The sequence below is a fragment of the Barbatula barbatula genome, assembly GCF_947034865.1.
Source record: "Barbatula barbatula genome assembly, chromosome: 14".
NCBI classification, from domain to species: Eukaryota; Metazoa; Chordata; class Actinopteri; order Cypriniformes; family Nemacheilidae; genus Barbatula; species Barbatula barbatula.
Window position 1 is genome coordinate 10,556,723 of NC_136777.1, and position 20,769 is coordinate 10,577,491.

At 37.6% G+C, this 20,769-nt stretch overlaps 1 protein-coding gene across 1 annotated transcript; it reads left to right on the plus strand.

Moving 5' to 3' along the window:
- The first annotated feature begins 610 nt into the window (after nt 1–610).
- On the plus strand, nt 611–16,852 carry rgs17 (regulator of G protein signaling 17). Its single transcript, XM_079473304.1, has 6 exons — nt 611–804; nt 2,421–2,649; nt 11,485–11,615; nt 12,552–12,626; nt 13,178–13,409; nt 14,751–16,852. The coding sequence occupies exons 2-6, from the start codon at nt 2,647–2,649 to the stop codon at nt 14,934–14,936; spliced, it is 627 nt and encodes a 208-aa protein (XP_079329430.1). The 5' UTR covers nt 611–804; nt 2,421–2,646; the 3' UTR covers nt 14,937–16,852.
- Nucleotides 16,853–20,769: the final 3,917 nt, after the last annotated feature.

Here is a 20,769-nt window from a genome sequence, read left to right on the forward strand (position 1 = left end):
TATGAGGGAGTTTTGTTGGGCTTTCACAAGCAGGGTCACATATTGTAATGAACAATGTTTTAACTGGGAAATTATTTAAAGAGTAGTTCTGGTATAAATGGCATGAAAAGGCTAAATTAGTAAGTAACTTTGTTTCTGTTTTTGATGGGCATTTTAATTGTTACATTACATTTGCTGTTTGCATGTTGTCAGTATTTTTTTTTAATGTACAAATATGAATGATCAGACCTCTATTTAGATGGCATCCCCTTAAAGCCAAAGAGCCTACAATACATAAACACTGTGAATATCGAACTCTAAGATAAATTGCCTGATAAAAGATCATATATTTTATACAGCATACAGTACCCAAATGGGTGAAATTAATAAAATATTTAATTTATTTTCAAAAAACGTATTTGTCCGGACCTCCGTCTGAAAGAAAATATAAAGACCGGACCTCTTGGAACTTAAATTGAATACCACCGATCTAGTATTTTGACACTGTTTAAAGGTGAGTCGCATATCCCTTTATGTTGTAGGCCTATATGTATTACTGCGGGTATTGTGAGAATCTCCGGCTGTCATTGCACCCCTGCCTCTCCACCCTGTCCGCAGCTCTCGCTCCGTGAGCTGACAGCTCAGCCGCGCATGCGCAGGGCGTCTCCACTGGCTCGCTCGGTGCTGAAGTTGGGCGGATGGACGGAAAACACCGCTGATGGAGATAAAACGGCAGCATGCAACCTCAACGCCCGATACCCCCGACATCCACATAAACAGGTGTAGCGGCACCCTTTTAGAAGACTGACACCTAGGACAAAAGGGGTAAGGCGACATATGCTCTTTAACGGTCTCAGATGTTCCGCTAGCTTGCCAGCTAACGCGCTAGCTGTTGCCTCTCTGCGCTCAGAAAATCAGGGAGCCAATGCGAAAATAATAGAAAGTGGCGAGGACACTGCGGTGTTCCCTCACCTGTGGAAAACATCGTCGTTTTAACTAGCATTTTGCACATCACTTTCAATTTCACGGTTCTGGCTTGTGATGGGAATGGTTGGGCTTTACCTGCGATGACTTTAGGAAAGATGCTGTTTCACAAAACGCGAGGACAGCAGATCTAGACAGCATTCGTGGACATTGAAAAATATTACGACCACTTGACTGCGTTTTTGGTCTTCCGTGGGTCTGACGAATGATAGACGTGAACGATTCTCTGATGTCTAAAATGGTTTCTAGATAGGCTGCTCACTAGAATTTGAGACACGGCCGCGAATCTGGAGACTCCACATCGGGAGTGAACGCGATCAGCGAGATGAGGATTTTAAATACACCACGAGCATTGCAAAACGTTGCTAGATTTTAGATTTTGAAGCGCTCCACCTTCTTCATGCGTAGACAAGTATTTTCCCACACTTGACATTAAAATCAGGCGAAAGTCCTTTGTTAATGTTTTATTTATTGGCCTTACCAGTGGATGTTTTGCCTGCATTCAGCCAACAAGAGATTGAGAGGATTTCCTTCCGCAGGAGGTTGACCCTTCATTCTGATAGAAGTTCCTCCCATTCATTTCTTCTGCTTTTATGATCGAGGTGATTATGGGAAAGATATTCTCTGGTTACTGTAGTCAAATCTTTCGCTGTCGAATGAGGTTGCCAGTGATTGTCAATTTACAGTGATGATTCATGCATTAACTAAGCTATTATTTATAAACCAGGTCTAAAGTCAACCCTAACTTTTGTATTATCGAACACTTGAATGAGTCTAATTAGTTACCTACTCTATAACTGATATACTTGGCTGTTATAGATAATATAAGATGTGAAACTCAAAGGGATAGTTCATCTAAATTAAATTCTGTCATCAATTAATCTCTAGATTTCCCAAACCTCTATACATTTCTTTGTTTTGTTAAACACAGAGAAAGATATTTAGATGAATGCTTGTATCCAAACAGTTCTTGGACCCCATTGACTACCATAGTTGGAAGAATTACAATGGTAGTCAAAAGTGCCCTGGAACTGTTTGCTGTCGTGCGTTCTTCAAAATATATATTTTTTGTGAAGCAGAACAAAAGTAATTTTTCCTACTATGGTAGTCAGTGGGGACCAAGATCTGTTTGGTAAGCATTCTTCCAAATAGCTTTCTCTGTGTTCAACAGAACAAAGAAATCTATACAGCTTATATATTAAACAACTCGAAGGTGAGTAAATTATGACAGAATTTTCATTTTTGGGTGAAGTATCACTTAAACAGAAATATGCGTTTTGCTTATTTTGGCAGTAAGTTCAAGTCTTGCGTTTAAGTGTTATGCTTTACAAATACTGATCAGTGTTACAAATTGAATTGCTATTCATGTTTTGGTTAGTAAGCTTAGTTTTGTCACATCAGCAATATAGATTTAAAGCAATTCTGATCTCTCCTTTCTGGTTTGATCTATTTCTTAGATGTCTTATCCTGGATCATTTTGCCCTTGACTCAAGAAAAGGGTTTACCTGCAAATACCAGGTGTTTGAAACCTACCTCCACCCACCTCCTGTGTTCTTCATCAGGCATGGTTAGAGAAGATACAAGAGGACACAATCTGTATTCCAGCACTCTGTCCATCGCAACTTTTGACATTACTGTCATGATTTTCTTACCTGATCTTTGGTTGTATAGCTGCTAATTTGCATGGTAAGTAAGGTGTCGTTCTCTCCTCAGTCAATACATTTATTAGAAAAAGCATGTGATAATAAAATAATCAAACTGTGTTTTCGTAACATTGAGATGATGCGGTGTAAGGTGAGAAATGTGAGTGAAACCTAGGGCCTCCGTGTGATTGTCACATGTATTGGATCTGCGGTGTGACATATCTGTCGAGCTAGGCATTGTGGGTAACGGCAGTGGGTGGCTTCTGTTGTGCAGCCAGCCATGGCCTATGCTATGCATCACTTGCTGCCCTGGAATGTGCATGGGGAACTGCACAAGGGTTCACAAGACTTCCAATAGGATGACGGGGTTAAAGGCGGGTTTTGTGCACGCTCGCACACATAAACATTTTCACACGCTGCAATGTAAATCAAGAGTGTAAACTGTTATGTAATTTAAGCGGGGCGGTGAGTACTCCAAAGCTTGTTGATAAGAAATATGCATAATTAAAGAAATCTCTGGAACGTGGACCTTTTTACATAAAGGTACTTTAATGGATGCTGTTAATGATTTAGTTAATGTTACACTGCGTGATTCATTTTTGTCTGACGGAGATTAACACAAGGTACTGTTCACTAGTGGACTGATATAGGTTTTTATAAGATAAAACCAATTTAACAAGTGAATGGGTTTGCCAATAAAATACAGACATATTTGATACTGTATAGACCATTTCATTGAACGCGCGCCTGGACTGCAGGCATAGTTCACCCAAAAACTCAAATTTGCTATTTAAAGGGAGTGTTGAGCGTAATTTCTGCGACAGTCGCTCTACACTCCCTTTCTGCAGGTGGCGCTTAACGCACCAGACGCTGGTATGCCATCCACCACCAAATACTACATGAAGAAGATCGCGACGGTGACGTGTGCAGAGGCTGCACAGTATGACTAATATTATTAAAAATGACATACAGTTTTATGAAAATATCAAACGATTCCCTTCACAATACGTCAACATGATGTGCTTTAGGAACTCTTGGACAGGTGGAGTCCATAGATTCCCATTATATGAAGCAAAGAGGGCTACGGATCTTCTTTAGCTTCTTCTCAAGAAAAAATGTCACCTACATCTCAGATGGCCTGGCGGTTTGTAAATAAACAGCAAATTTGAGATTTTGGGTGAACTATCCCTTTAACTTCCGGTCTATGTTTGTTTATCGGTCTAGTTAGTGTCATATATAAAAAAATTATTTTAACGCACAATAAATGTTAATTTAACACATTTTTGGTACGTCTCCCAATTACTGTAATAACGTTTGTTTTAATTATCGGCCACATAGTTTTCTCAATATTATTATTGGCATCAGCCATTAAAAAAGACATATCGGTCGACAGCTAATCAAAACATCAGGATTCTGTGTTCTTGATCTGTGTTGATATATCACTAGTTTTGGCACCCAGACATTTTTAGCTATGCCTCGTAAAACCCAAGATTTCCTATAGAATCAGACCATTGAAATATCCATGCATGGATTATTACTTTTCCCTCAGTGACAACCTACTCTTTGACATGTTATGCCAAGGTATTGGTTGATGTTAACAAATGAGCTTCTCGGTGTGTTTTGCATAATCATGATGCATGTTTTCCATGGCCTGGCACTGAATAACTGATGGTAGTTATCATTTTCATATTTTGTTTATATGACTTATCAACGTTAACTCAAACGTGTGCTCACATTCCACCCCAGACACATTGGGCATTCACCGGAGCTGGTTATCATAAATCCTTAAAGTTTTAGAGATGAATTTGGAGGTAAGCTAATGTTTAAGGGCTTTACTGTATCTTGTTTTTGTAGGCATTCAGACCATAGACAATATTATTATGGTTTATATACTCAGAATATTAATGTTATTTGGTTCCTTAGCACAAAGATTGGTCTTCTATGTAATATGTGTATATATATAATATATCATCAATATTTCAGTATTAGATTAGCCTACATTTCCATTTCCGTCAGCAATGCAAACATAGGTTGAGATATTAAATGCGGGAGAGAAACAAAGGACACTGTGACACTGGTATTGTAGCGCTCTCTGGTTTACAACATATAATAATATTGTGATTCTTTATTTTTAAATATACATTTATTTTTTATGTTTTAAAATCTTTACTAGCTTGTTTTTCATTAATCCGCTGGAGTTTGATCAGTTAATGGGGTTACATAATATATACATTTTTATATTGTTTTTTATTTATTACAATAGGCTGTTCTCCACATTTCAATAAGCGGTGATCTTTGAATTATGCAACGCATGATGCAACTAAAAATCATCCAAACAAACGTCACGTGTAATGTCATTCAGTAGATATTTACCAGTGCCATACTGGGAAATTATAAGTTGATACCTTTCCAGACATCCAGTTTGTCTGTCTATTGGCAAAACTGTTTGTCTGAATGTATTTGGATCAGATATCTAGGTGATATGATACAGTGTTTGTGCTGCCAAACCCTGACAAAAGCTTGCTTTCCAGAAAGCTTTGAGGTAAAAATGAACAAATTGTTGTGGTCATGGTGTGAGGCATCATGTTTACCAATCTTTGATGTCACATTGAATAGAATAACAATGCAACTCCTGTTACTAAATTTGTGTCTCATATATAAGGTAATGCAGGAGTGAAAAGCAACACAGATCTGTCTATCTTTGTCTAATAACCAGGGCTGCACATATCACTGGTGCTTGAGAGTTTTAAAGTTTTGTAGAACAGACCAAACAGTTGTAGCACAAGTATACCTCTGTTATCATCTTTTAGAAAACAGGTCATCATATAAATAGACAGGCAACTGAAAAAGGACATTCATGTTAGGGCCATATAATGTTTAGTTTTTACCAAATTAGTTCTGTAGTTTCAATGCTCTAAATACATTTGTCCATAAAAATACTGTACACTATAGTATTTACTACAGTAGACTGCAGTTAAATGTTTATGTACTATAGTATATTTTAACATTACTATATTGAAGTATACTATAGTCTTAATACAGTTTATAAAATGAAGTTAATTATTGTCTGTTTCAAATTAAGCGGACATTTATTTTGGCGGGTGTTTGCGAAGACGCTTGAGCTTCAGCTGACAGTAGCTTCACACAAACAGTGAAATGCTTGTAAAATAAAATTAGAAGAACTCTGTGGATGAAGTTCATAAGAAACAGACAAATCCACGAGTGTCACGCTTGTAACATGATGATGTGTGCAACTCATTCACTCATAGACAGGCAGAACTAGCAGTTTAAATTGTAGAATTCTGCTTTCGTGATTCTTTCCTTGTTTTCCCACATCGTGCGGATTACTGGGCTCTAGATCACAGGACTCAATGCAGCCGGAAAACAAGTTTTAATCGCAAAACGAAAATTAATAGTGCTGCGCCCTTAGTTAATCTCACACGAACAAGCACAACTACAAACGCACTTCACACAAACAAGCGGCTCTGTCTAAAGCCAAACTATATTGCACGCATGCTACACTATTACATTTATTTGTAGCACAGACAGGTTTTTTCGTCGCATATGGTTGATCCATTGCATGTTTTGCTTTTGTTTTTAAAAAGCCAGTGATACTGGAACATGATGTCGTTTTTTATACATTAATGTGTTTATTGGGAGAAGATCAACAAAGCGATATTCAGCCAATATAGAACACATTTTCTGAAATACATCCCCTACGTTTTTTCTTATGACAAATTAAAAGGGATATTTCACCAGAATCATTTACTCACCCTCTTGTCATTTTAAACCTTTATGACTTTCTTTCATCTGCAGAACACAAAAGAAGATATTTTGAAGAATGTTGATAACCGAACAGCGGTAGCAGCCGTTTACTTTTATTGTATGGACACAAAACCAATGCAAATGTATGGCTGCCATCGCTGTTCGGTCAACAACATTTTTAAAAATATCTTCTTTTTCTGTTATGCCTTAGAAAGAAACTCATACAGGTTTCACATGACAAGAGAGTGAGTAAATGATGACAGAATTTCATTTTTGGGTGAACTATCACAGGAAACAACAGCAATTACATTTTCACAATCCATTTAGTTCCTTAAAATAACTGCTGTCACATTGTGCATTAGAATATGTGACATCCCACATTTGCGTTATGTGTATGTTCATCCCTCTCTGAGTCTTCTCGTACAGTTCAAACTAATTTAGCATCTTGCCAGAGGAATGAATGTGTTATCTGTCTTTATCTGTTTGTCTCTCTTCTTTTAACCCCTTTTAACAGTCATTTGCATTCTTGTTCATTTCCGCTGAATACATTTACATTAGACATCGTCCGAGACATTGTTTTCCCGATAATTTTCCCGATATTTAATCAATTTCCCATCATCGGGTATCTGTTTTCTGATATCGGATTCACCGATAAGCTCCGCCATCTTGTGGCCGTTTAGAGAAATGCGTGCAGGACCGTCACTGCAGCAGAGCCTCTGAAGGGAGACGCGACAGAAACGACAGCGTGCACAGGTAGTGTATACTCACTTGGATTATAAATATCGTTATATTTAACATGGGAGCAATTAAAGAGCAAATGAGGTGTAACATTTAACGCCTGATATGTTTTTATGCAGCTTTGCTAATAGAGACAAACTCACAGAGTCACATTGCCTAAGCTATGAAACAGCCATGAATTAATTCATATTGGGAATAAAAGAGCTGAATTTAATTACCTTTGTTGTCTATGCTCATCACTCATTTTGCTGTTCAGTCACCGGGTTGATGCTCAGGAAGTTTTAGCATTTCCTCTGCATGTAGCTGACTATTTTACATGATTAACTTGTTTAAAACACCCTAAGTTATACTTTCATCGAATATATAACCATTGTTTCACTAATAAACATTTAAATAAATACAGCCCTGTGGAATTAATTATTTTATATAATTATCGGGAAAATGTATTATTCCATCAGTGTTTGCCATACAATGCATTTACTTATTCAGCGTCACATTTTGTAATTTTTTATCCATCTGTGATAGTGACTGTATCTGTGATCGATTAACTAGAAGATAAACAGAGCTTCCGTGTCTTCTCTCTTTCTTGACCTGTGATATGGGTTGACGCGCGCTCCCGTGTTCGCATGCATATTGTGCATGTTCACAGTATCGTTCGATCACTAATTTACATTTAGTCATTTAGCAGTTGCTTATATCCAAAGCGACTTACAAAGAGTTCAGGGGCAATAAGCGATATGTCATACAGGAGCAATAATACAATAGGTGATAGTACAAAGTTACTAGTTTCAACAAAAACTTGACCACTACCTGTTGAGAGAAAGAGAGAGGGTTAGTGTACATACATTTTTTTCATTTGTCTGTCAAGTATTTACAGAAGAGATGGGTGTTAAGTAGTATTTTGAAGGTTGTGAGAGATGTGGTGGACCGGACTGAGTTAGGAAGAATGTTCCACCAGGAAGAAGTTGTGAATGAGAATGAGCGGGAAAGTGATTTACTGCCCTTATGAGAAGGCATTTCAAGACGCTGCTTGTTTGCTGAATGCAGGGTTCTTGATGGGGTCTAGGAGGATGTGAAAGTATGCAGGTGCAGATCCAGTTATATTCCTGTAGGCAAGCATCAGAGACTTGAATCTGATACGGGCTTCAACCGGTAGTCAGTGGAGAGACATGAAAAGGGTGTCACATGAGACCTTTTGGGCTGTTGGAAGACGAGGCGAGCTGCTGCATTTTGAACCAGCTGGAGTGGTTTGATAGCCTTTGCAGGAAGACCAGCAAGGAGAACATTGCAGTAGTCCAACCTTGAGATTACCAGGGCCTGGACAAGGAGTTGTGCCTGATGCTCAGTGATTTAGGGTGTAACCTTTCGAATGTTGAATTAGGCATAACGACATGATCCTGTTGTCTTTGCAATGTGATCATTGAAGGACAGCTGTTCATCAAATATGACACTGAGGTTCCTGGCTATTTTGGAAGGAGTGTTTGTGGTATTGCCAAGTTGGATGGTGAGATAGTTGCACTGTGGGGTGTGCCGGAAAGACAAGTAGTTCTGTCTTGGCCGGGTTCAGCTGGAGGTGATGTTCTTTCATCCAAGCAGAGATGTCTTCTAGGCAGGCTGCTATGCTAGCTGTTACAGTGGTATCGTCTGGGTGAATCGAGATGTAGATATGGGTGTCGTCAGCATAACAGTGATGCAAGAAGCCGTGTGCCGTATGATGGGTGCCAAGGATGTCGTGTAGATGGAAAAAAGCAGCGTCCACGCACTGATCCCTGAGGGACCCCAGTGATCATGGGGTGAGCAGTGGACAGCGAGCCCCTCCATGACACCCTGAAGGATCTGCCGGAGAGGTTAGGATTTGAACCAGCAGTGAGGGGAGCCTGGGATTCCTAGAGATGACAGGATTGCAAATTGTATCTGGTGATTGACAGTGTCAAACGCTGCAGATAGGTCTAACAGAATCAGCCTTTGTTAGCCACAATGCTTCTGTGACCGATAGCAGTGCAGTCTCAGTGGAGTGGTTTGTTTTGAAGCCCGACTGCTTGTCATCCAGTAGTTTGTTCTGGGATAGGTAGGAAGACACCTGGTTGAAAACTGCCCTTTCAAGAGTTTTAGCAATAAATGGGAGGAGAGAGACAGGTCTGTAACAGTCGGTAGTAGAGGGGTCCAATGTGGGTTTGAGTGTGCTGGAAATTGGCCTGAAGGAGATGGGAGGGGATTGGGTCAAGGGGGACAGGTGGTGGGGTGGCTGGAGAGAAGTCTGGTGACTTCAGTGTCAGTCAGTGGTGCGAAAGAGGTTTGTTTGATGTTTTGAAGTGAAGGTAGTGTGTACCAAGGTCTGAGGTGCTGAGAATTGTTTGCTGAGGGCTGATGTTTTCTCCGTGTAAAAATACATCGAAGTCCTCTGCAGGGCGGAGGAGGAGGGGGGCAAAGAAGAGCATTAAAGGTCTTGATAAGCTGCCGAGTGTTAGGTGCATTGCTCACCTTGGTGGTATAGAAAGACGTTTTAGCTATGGTAACACTAGCATAGAAATAGGAGAGTAGTGACTGGTAGTCCCTTAGGTCAGCAGGATTCTTGGTCCATTTCCCTTCAGCAGCCAGAGTGTACTATGTTGTTCACGGAGGATGTCAGACAGCCAAGGGCAGGAGAGGGTGGCACGAGCTGGTCTGCAGGACAGAAGACAAAGGTTATCTAGACAGGATATTAGTTTAGAGCATAAGGTGTTGTTGACAGTGTCAGCATCTACAGATGCAAAGTTGGAGGGAAAAGAGGGTGTCACTTTAGCAGAGAGGGTGCTAGGGGAGAGAGAACGAAGGTTCAATCTTAAATAAACAGGTGGTGGTGTAGTGCATTTAGAGAGGAGCATGTTGAAAGTGATGAAGAAGTGGTCAGAAATGTGAAGAGGTGTGACTTTAATGTTGTCTGTGGTGCAGTTACGGGTGAAGATGAGGTCACCCGTTGATTTCCTGATCTGTGAGTACCGGCAGTGGCGAGGTTTGTGAGGTCGAACAAGGCGGTGAGGGTGTGGAAGTTAGACGCATTGGGTTCGTCCAGTTGGATGTTGAAGTCCCCAAAGATTACAAGAGGGACGCCATCCTCTAACACCTTATCACTCAACGAGTAATTAAATAAATAAGCTCAAATAATCTTAACTAACAACAGGCAACAGTCCAGTTCAACAGTTAGAACAAGGTAACAGGGTAAATAGCAGACTTACTCACTACTGAAGACTTTAGATGACTATTCGCTTCTCCTATTCGCTCCTATTCACTGTTGAATGCTTATTCAACAATAGTGCAAGATACATGCTCAGGTGTATTTTAGTGATAATTTCTACTGGTGATCATCTTCATTCACATGGTGTTTTTTAGGCTGTAATCGTTTCAACTGGCCTTTTAGATATTAGATCAGAGCTAATTTCTGAAATGGTCATGTAGAGCAGGGTAAGAAGTCGTCAAGTCAACTTTATTTATATAGCGCTTTTTATAATTTTCAATGTTACAAAGCAGCTGTACATGGAACATATTGACTATGAGCAAAACATATGAAGTTATACAAGTAAAAACCAAAAAAAGGTGAAAACACAGAAGACAGACAATCGCACCAATTCAAACACACCCACATGCAAAAAACCCCACACAAACAATATGCTCACTTACTAACACACATAGACACACACAAACAGGTGTCGAGGAACCCAAAACTCCAATGCAGAAAAAAACCTCATGAGAACCCAGGCCCAACCAGGGGATTCCAGTTCCCCTCTGGCAAAGAACATATGCAATGCAAATACTATAAAGCATATAAACTAGTTTTACCTTAAGGTGTTGTGTGTAATTTTTTCTATTGACAGAAATGCAATATGATATACACAACTATGTGTTCAGAGATGTGTGAAGAGCTTTCATAATGAAGCGTTATTTTTTGTTATCTTAGAATGAGCTGTTTCTATCTACATACACCGCGGGTCCTCTTCCATGGAATTTGCCATGTTGTTTCTACAGTAGAGAATAACGGACAAACTGCTCTACAGTTTCTTAAATACGTTATCTCCTTCGACAAAGAAGCAAAAACATGACGACATCTTAGTTCTGTGTCAGCCACTGTAGTGCTCCGAAGAAAGAGGGGTGGAGTGAGTCGTTGGTTCGCAACCTCACCACTAGATGCCGCTTAATTTCATGCACTGGACAAATATTTCAGTTGATTAACTAAATACTAAGAAAGAGTCTTACGTGTGTTGCTGTTCAAAGCTGTACATCCCTATCAATTAAGAAGCAATGAATTATATTTAGACGTATCTGTAGGTAACACGGTCTTAATAATAACACAGATTTCAAGCCACCGCTGTTGTTTCTAATGAGACGTGTGTGTCCGCAGCCTCAGAGTGTGAGTGGAGTTGAAATGAGGAAAAGGCAGCAGGGACGCATTGAAGGACCCCCGCAGGCGCCTGGTCACCCGAGGCCTAATACCTGCTGTCTGTGCTGGTGTGGATGCTGCAAGTGCCTTTGGTACGTAAATGTATGGCAGATGAGAATTGTTTAGGAATGAGTTGTTGTTTTGGGCCTACAGGTACAGTACGTGTCAGTTTTAACCTAGTTAAATTAAACAACGTGGTTATTGTCACTATCACTATGTATGTGTGTACTATATATTCCTCATATATGTGTAGGTTTGTTTCTGATATGCAGTACATATTGAGACAGATACAAATGAGTTTGTTAACTTTGAATCAGAACTAATACAAATACTTTGTTTATTCTTTGTAAACAATAAACAATAAAATTCGCTCATCATATGATGCACCCACAAATAAACATGACCTGCCAAAGGTTTTACTTGTAATAATAGGTTGTTGTGTTTCTTAAAAGAGTTAAATAAGGTTGTTAAAAGTGTTGAAAGACAGCTACAGTTTGAGGCTGGGCCGTTGAACAGATAAACACAGTAAAAGCCATAGCACAGCTTGCAGGGGCCTATTAATAGCACGAATTAATAAAAATATTATATGAAATAAAGAAAACATTGAGGAGGCCGTACAAACCCCAGTTCGTAACCTCGGGTTTCCACAAACGTCGCTCCCTCCACCCCACTACACGCTGCCGTTATCTGCTCAGTAAACGGCTATTTCTGTCCCACATCACATGCAGAACAGCTGTGTAGTACATGTTATATATTTAGAGTCAGCGTGTTGGAGCCCCCGGCAAACAATCTCAATAAAGAGACTTGGAATGAGAAACAGAAGATCTTCACCTGGCAAAAAATCCCAAACACTAAGAAACATGATCTAATAAAAATTAAATCTACAATTGAATGTTTGAGTTCTGAACTTTTAATCGGAAATGATGATAGACCTCATAATCAGGTTCAGTATTAACCATACAGCATAACATTGTATGGGTGATCAGATTCCACCGTGACTGTGTCTAACACTTGTCTTCTCACCCCAGGAATGAAGACAGGCGAGAACGGTCAGAAAGACAAACATGTACAAAGATGGATAGCATAGAGGCAACAGAGGAACAGTGAGTTGTTATCTATTTTACTGGAACAAAATGTTGTGTGCTGTTTATTGTGCATCTGTTCATACCTCGGTTACGCGTGTATGTATTCTCAAAATTAGCACTCTAAAAATGAACCTTGTTTGTTTTTGTTTGTGCTGTCTGTTCTATTATGGTGTTAGACGGATAATAGTTCAATATTAGTGCCATTATAAACAAGCTCAGGTCATTATTTTGTTCAAAAGATAAATGCTCAAATTTATTTTCTGACAAAAATGTTTTTGTTATTCTTCACAAGTGAAGTGTTATTGGAATTCATCCGGTTTTGAATTGTGAAAGTAATACATTTGATTCTAGAAAAGCTCATGAAACACTTCTACATTGACAGGCTTATTGTCAATACATTAAAGTTTACAAAATAATAAGCCCACACTATTTCTCCTAGTAGAGTTTCTAATGCAGTTTCCTTTGATACCATTTATTTACCTTATTTATTAATACCAAAATATAGATGTGCCTTAATATTACATAAGGGTAGTTTGCAGTGCTTCTCTTCATCTCACGCATGTTTTCAGGCATCCCACACTGGACGAGGTGATCACCTGGTCCCGGAGCTTTGAGATGATAATGCGCTCTCCGGAGGGAAGGGATGTTTTCCGGGAGTTCCTGCGCTCCGAGTACAGTGAGGAGAACCTGCTGTTCTGGATTGCTTGCGAGGAACTGAAGAAAGAGACCAACCCATCAGCTATTGATGAAAAAGCCAGGATCATTTATGAGGACTATGTTTCTATTCTATCACCTAAAGAGGTTTGATCTATTTATATGCTTTACATACAGTCGTGGAAAATAAAGAGACCATTCCAAATGTACATTTAATCAGCATTTTTAGATGCATTGTGGCCATTCCAGTCCAGTGTTTGTTGATTTCAACAAAATCAAACCTCAGGAGTGGCATAAAGCAATGTGAAAGACTGGCAGCATAAGACACATGAAACTGTGATTAAAATCTACATAAAAAACTAAAATACATGTAGAAATATTATTGTTGTATTGCTCTAAAGTGATTATGAACTTGTTTTTGCAGTATTTGAGGTCTGAAAAATTTGCCTATTTTCTGTTATTTTTACTTGTTACTCCAGTTTAATTTTTCTGCAAATAAATGCAAAGAGAAACAATATTTTTATGGAAATGTTTGGAGAAATATTGCTAGTAGTGAATGAAACAAAAATCAAAATTTTACCTAAACACAGACCTATAAATAGTAAATTCACTTGAAATGGCCGTTCAAATGTTTCTATGGCTGTATATTTGCATTTTACTTCACAGTATATATTCTGAAAGCATTATATAACAAAAAATTATTACAGATGCTTAAAAATAAAGACAAAATTATTCATTTTCAGATAGGGCTGTCAAACGACTAATCGTGATTAATTGCTTCCAGAAATAAAAATGGTGTTTGCATAATATATGTTTGTCTACTGTGCCTATTAATTTGTATTCATAAACATAATTATACACATACATGCATATTTTTAAGAAAAATATAAATAATTACAAACATTTATATATCATTTAAAGTCCCTGTGAACCGGAGGTCGCGATCGTTTTTTACTTTTGTATTTTAACAATTGCATTTTTAATTGGAAATGGCAGCAGACTGACAGCTGAAGGGGAGGAGTTAACGGATGCTCCGCCCAAGCTGTCTAACATACATCATCTAAGATGGATAGTCATTATAGGACGGAAGTGCTTTTTCAGATTTTAACTGAAGATTATGAGGGCACATGAATTTAAAAAAGAGAATAACCCACATTGATTGATTAACTATTTACAATACGCTGCAGTGTTTCATGAAAAAAAAAGCATTGTCATTTTTTATTTCACTGGGACTTAAATTTATAATTATAAATAAATAAATGTTTCCTAAATAAGTATTCATGTAAATAAATGTATACATGGAAAATGAGACATATATTATTTAAACACAAACTGTTATTCTGGATGCGATTAATCGTTTGGACAGCCCTATTTTCAGATATTGATTTAATATGTAACTTATTTAAAAGACCTCTGAATAAGACAATAATCATTCCTTTAGTTGTGATATAATAAACATAGTGATGTACTTTTCTTGTGGGTCTGCAGGTCAGTTTGGATTCACGGGTGAGGGAAGGCATCAACCAAAACCTGGCAGAGCCCAGCAGTATGATGTATGAAGAGGCTCAGCTCCAGATCTACACTCTCATGCACAGAGATTCCTTCCCTCGATTCCTCAACTCATCTGTTTACAGGGATCTTCTCAACACCAAGAGAACCTGCTTAGACACCTAGGTTTCAGCAAGAACACTTGAGACAAAAAAAGCCCCAAGGTGCCACTTTTTCAAAAGGTGTGATGTTTCTTATTTCAAGAGCGAGTAGTTAAGCAATTCTGAGCATCCACTAGTGACCCTGTTCAGTTCTGTTTAAGTGCCAATATGAGCTGCTCAGTCAACTGTGACACAGAAAAACACGTAGGAAAAACCGGACAGATCCATAGCTCTCATACTCACCCGCTTTGTCAAAACCTCTCTTTTCCCTCTTCCTGTTTACCTCACTGTCACCTGTTTTCTTTCCTTCTCTCTTTTCTCCTGATCCTTTACGTCTTTTAGATGTCTGAGGACAGCTGTTTTTAAAAGCGGTAGATGTTGAGATAGACAACATGATCTTTGCATGATACAAGGTTATGGAATTTACTCCAGTTTGACATTTAAGCCTGGACAACGATGTTTTTTGAATTAAAAAAAGGTGTTTTTTAAGCTGTCACGAGGGGAGAACATTATAAATCTCTCGTAAGCGAAGGGACATTTAGCTGTGCCAATTGTTTTATAAGCAGAAGCTGGGAAGCGTGAATCGCCGTCTTGCCGTCCAAACTCTTTTGGCGTGTCGACAGTTGTTTAACTGGGGAACATAAGGGCTAGCTAGTGTTGTGATTAGGCAGCTAAATAAATCATGAACATTTCTTTCTCACTGCAAAAATCACAATGCCTCGACACTGAATAAGTGCATAAAAGCTGCTGACGCTGGTGACACCACGGTTTATTGTGTAAGTCATCCTGGCCCTCCCAGTCCATCACTTACCGAGAGAAGCACATGTACTGTAGGTCATGGGCTGTAAGCTTCGCTGGATTGAAAAAATAACTCACCAACCTTCTGGAGGTTTTCAAAACAACTTAGAATTGTCTTACACATTAAAGAAATGTATTTTATTAAACAAAAGTGTAGTGAACACTATGCCTTGTTTTTGAGCGTGACACTTCTGTAGATCTATTTCAAATAAATAGCTGAGACTGCACAGATGTTTTTTCTAAGAGGTGGCGTTACGGAAGATTCAGTCAGATTCGGTGTAAATCGAAACGAACGCCCACCTTTGTTTTAATGCTGAAATACAGAGCGGTCATATTTATCAAACCAAGAAAAGTCAATCTTTTTGAAATACTTTTTTTCCAGCATGCGTTTATTTTGTTGTGTCATGTACACATTGCAATACTCAACCCGAATGATGTGAACCACTGCGGGTAGCATCACGTCGAAGATACTATGAAGATGATTTTCGTTTAGAGGTTTAAACTTAAACCCTGAGACAGTTTCTTCAGCTCCGTGTTGTTGGATTCAAACTTGAATGTTGCTGTTCAATTTTCTAGAAATGTATGTGCTATTGCAGTTGCAGAACCCAGTGCATGAAAACATAGTATCTAAAAAAATACCGTTGTGTTAAACCACTTTCTCACCTTTTAGCTGAGTAGTTCAAGAGTGAATTGCATTTAAACAGACATTTTTGGTCACCGTACCCAACCTGAAAATGTCACTTTCCCTGACTTATTGTGCCAATGAATGAACGAAGGTTCTTTAGTAAATAATGATCAAGTTGGTTTGTTATTGGGTTTTCTTATATTGGTGCTCTGACAGTTAAGTGCCATTCACTCTGCAGGTTTACCAGATTCAAATGAAGACCTTTGATCACTTTACCAGGTGCATAAATATCCTTCTTTAAAATATTTGTGTATTTGAGCATCAGCCAATGTGAGTAGGTCCTCAGTTTATGTTGTTTTATGAAGAGAATACAATAGGTTTTTACCTAGTAGTTTACACACACACACTGAAGCAAGGAACCATCATGGGACGTTTGGTTTTCCCATATTTCTGAAAGGAAGTTATTGAATTTTCTTGTTTGTTTTAAAGGCAAAAACATTGTCATTAAAGAAATGAGCAATAAATCAAAATTGTCTTGCTCCACAGAACGACACTGCATGGCATTTAGCGAAATGTTTAACTATTTTTGAGTGGGACCCGAGCTTGACAAAACTGACAAATATCGAGTAGCATGTTGTTAAAATTTTCATGATAGGTGTCGATGACAATTAATGCACATTTTTATGAAATGACAGTACCAATGAGTACATGAAACAATCCAACACGTGAAACCACTGAACTGAGTAAATATTCAGTTGAAATTTAGATAATCATGATGTGACAAGGAAAATGTGTTTTTCAAATAATTGATGCCATGAAATCAGTTCGTTATTATACTGTACAGCTGTCTACAGGCAGTTATCAGTAGCATTGGATTCATGTACATATGAAGCAAAAAGTGGTAAATGTGTCCAATTTCTTGCAGTTGATATCCATGATGAAGGTGGAGATGCTGTTTTTTGTGAACAACCTTTAAAAGTGCCATTACATGTATGGTTCAAAGTCCTGTAAATGACAACAAATTCTGACATTATTACCCCACATTTTGCTAAACGATTGGATTATTAAACAGCATTTAGAAAGAATATATTAAAGTTTGCACCATTTAGAAAGAGCCATTATTGAGAGTAGTTATCTGTTTCGACTGAAGTATCTTTATGTCAATTTTGCTGCTAATGTTCTGATTTTAAGGGGTATAGGAGTTTTCACACAATGGCTGTCGTAGAGATCCTCTAACAGCTCTCTGTCAGCATGGTATGACTTGGAAAAAAACACACTTTCTTGCCAAAAGGCTTCTTTTGTAAGAAAATGAAGTGAAGCCTGTGTTATGTGATTCTAGGAGTATTGTCTCTTTTAAAGACCTTTCATTGGTTTTCACTACCTCTCTTGATGCTTGGTTTTTCTCATCCAGCTGTTAATGTTAAATGTTGTTTATTTTGATCTACTTGAAGCCTAATACTGTAAATGAGGTGTTTATGAGGAGTAGCAATTTCTTTGTTTGTTGAATTCTTTTCAGCATAATTATAATTATACACACACAAAGAATTCAGGAAACATCATATCCAAGGGCTAATCCCATATTGCCTATGCAAATGTCCTAATTGTCATATTGGAGTCATGAGTGACTGAGGAATGTTTTCCTGAAACTGGGTGGAACACTGGTTTACATTTGCCCATTTCTGATATTTCTTAGTCGCTTGAGTCACTTATAACATGTTATATACATACATTATATATATATATATATATATATAATATCCTTCTTGATGAAAAAGCTACTTGATTAAGATTGAAATAAATTCTTGTTGTGTCTGCTGTGGGTGCGTTTTGACAGGTTGACGGGTCGACGGAAATGCATACTGAGTGTAAGGTTCTGTTTGTGCTGAAGTGATTTATCTCTGAGTGATGGAGACTTGGAACAGGTGATATAATTGAATGTTTTGTGAATGAAGCAAGTGTTTATTCTTGTTTTTAAGGGCGCTTCAGTCTTTTTTGGGGACATGTTGAAGGGCTACTTTGGGCACTTTAAACATGCTTTCCAAGAACAAGAATATCGTTCCATTAGCTTAATATAGATGATTGAGCTCTTGATTTTTTTAGACTCTTAGCAAAGAGCCACTGAGGTAAACGAGGAAGCAAACAGATTTTTAGCGATTTCTTGTTTTTTGGGCTTTAACCTTTGTTAGTTTGTGCCCAAGCAAAGACACATTTTCTGTGGAAGCGCAGAAAGATTTTGACCCCTCCCTCAACAACATGAATTTATTCCAACATCAGATGCAGCTGACTTGCATGTGCTTGCGCTATGTGATTTACAGATTAAAGCAAATGTGTTTACAGCACTCAGTAGTACTATTACATTAAACAAAATGTTTTATTGTAAACAGATATGATTATTCATAACACATTATTTGATTTGCTCAGAGAGTAACATGAATTTTAGTGACACAGTTACGATGATCCCCAAGATTTAGGAATATTGCAGCAAGGAGAAAGGCTTCATGTATATTCATTTTTTTATGCGTTACTGTTTTTCTTTAATTATTCAAATCCTTTTCACCATAGCATTAAAGACATAACAGCGGTCAGGTAACAGTTTTAATTCTGTACTGGCTTTAAAATCACTAGAAATGTCCTCATGCACATTTTTCCATATGGGTTAGTTTATCAAGTTTCCAGTGATTTGCAGTGGTTTCCGATTACTAGGCCTATTGAATTATCTGTATGATTGTTGGGTTTACCAGAAATAAAATTTGACATGTAACATAATGTAGTATTGTTGTAACAGTACAACAAACAACATACTTGTTTGTTTAATAATAATAAAAAACCTATAAGAGAATAAGCATTTGTAAGAGTTAGCTTGAGTTCTCAATTTTGTAATAAAGAGACATTCAAACAAAAGTATATATATTCAGTGGGAATTATGAGGTTCTGTTAGAATGTCATGAAGAAAGAACTATTACAATTTTAAGGCAGTAGCCCCTCATCACAGTTTATCACAGTCACCCTAAAGTGCCTTGAATGTTTAGGCCATGATGAGCTATAATTTCTGTTTTAAGAGTGAAATTTAGCTTTTCATCCTTTCCTTGTCCTCCGCAAAAGAGAAAATCACTATTGTTTTTCAACATCATGTTCACAATGGCGTGCTATATTCTGTGGTGCTTATTATATGTCACATAATGAAATCTCAACTTTTCTATTCCCATTGTCAGCTCATAATCTGTAGATTTTGTATTTCTGCCCTATAGGATACAGCTTTTGTTTTATCCTGGCATCAGACACAGGTCAAGTCTTCACTGAAGGCATTCTTTAGAACTGTGTCCTGATCTCCTCATTAATGCTGATTTATAAATCCTCTATTTTAATAGAAAATATCAAAATAATGATCTAGTGTTCACATTTCTGTTGTTTTTTAATTCCCGAGGAAAATATTTAAATTAATGTAAATTATAACTCATAGAAGTACATATAATTTTTATATTTGGCATGCTTTTGCTGCTCAAAATAGTTTATTTAACACAATTCTATGGTATATAAAGAAGTACTGCAATATGCAGACGGTATCTTTGAATCTTCAGAGCTTTAGAAAGTGATAAAAAATGACAATTTCTTTACAGATGATCACATTTAAATCCATTCTTTGTGCAAAGTTGATGGGAATAATCTTATAGTAATACAATTAGGTTACTGTAAGGTGAAGTAGTTTGGCTGAAGAGCAGCAGTACTGATGTACAAGTTTATTAATACTTAACCTGCGAGGATGGTTATTTTCCGACCACATGTACACCTGCATGAATAATATTAAAAGAGAGAAAACCTGTACTTGTAGACATCAAATAAAGTGACTAACAATATGGTGCTTTTTCTGTCTGTCTAACACATGATAACATACTGTAATAAATAGCTGAAGAACAAATAAGCAGCATTGTTTGTGGAACAACACTGGCATAAACATTTTCTTTTTATTCTCATTAGTTTTCCTGCAATGGCTTATAAATTAAATCAATTTCCTGACATTGTAACATGCTGATTTGGACTAAAACAGCTTTTGTCCATTAACAAACAACAAACACAGTCATGACTGTGAGGTTGACAGTTGCTTAAAGTATACAGTATATAATACAATACGGAGAACTTGCATTGTTTTCTGTAATTAACGTCCCTAAATAATCTAAAGATGTTGATTTCTACATACAGCCACGGAAAATTTGAGAGACCATTTTAAAATTATTTTTAGTTTTTCTGAATTTACTATTTGTAGCTATGTGTTAGGAAAATGTTTGATTCATTCTGTGACGTGCAATTTCTACCGAATTTCCAAATAAAAATATTGTTTCTTTTGGCATTTATTCTCCAAACTGGAGAAACAGGTCAAAATAACAGAAAATATGCTCTTTATTTTGTAATACCAAAGAAGAGTTCTCAAGTATATTTT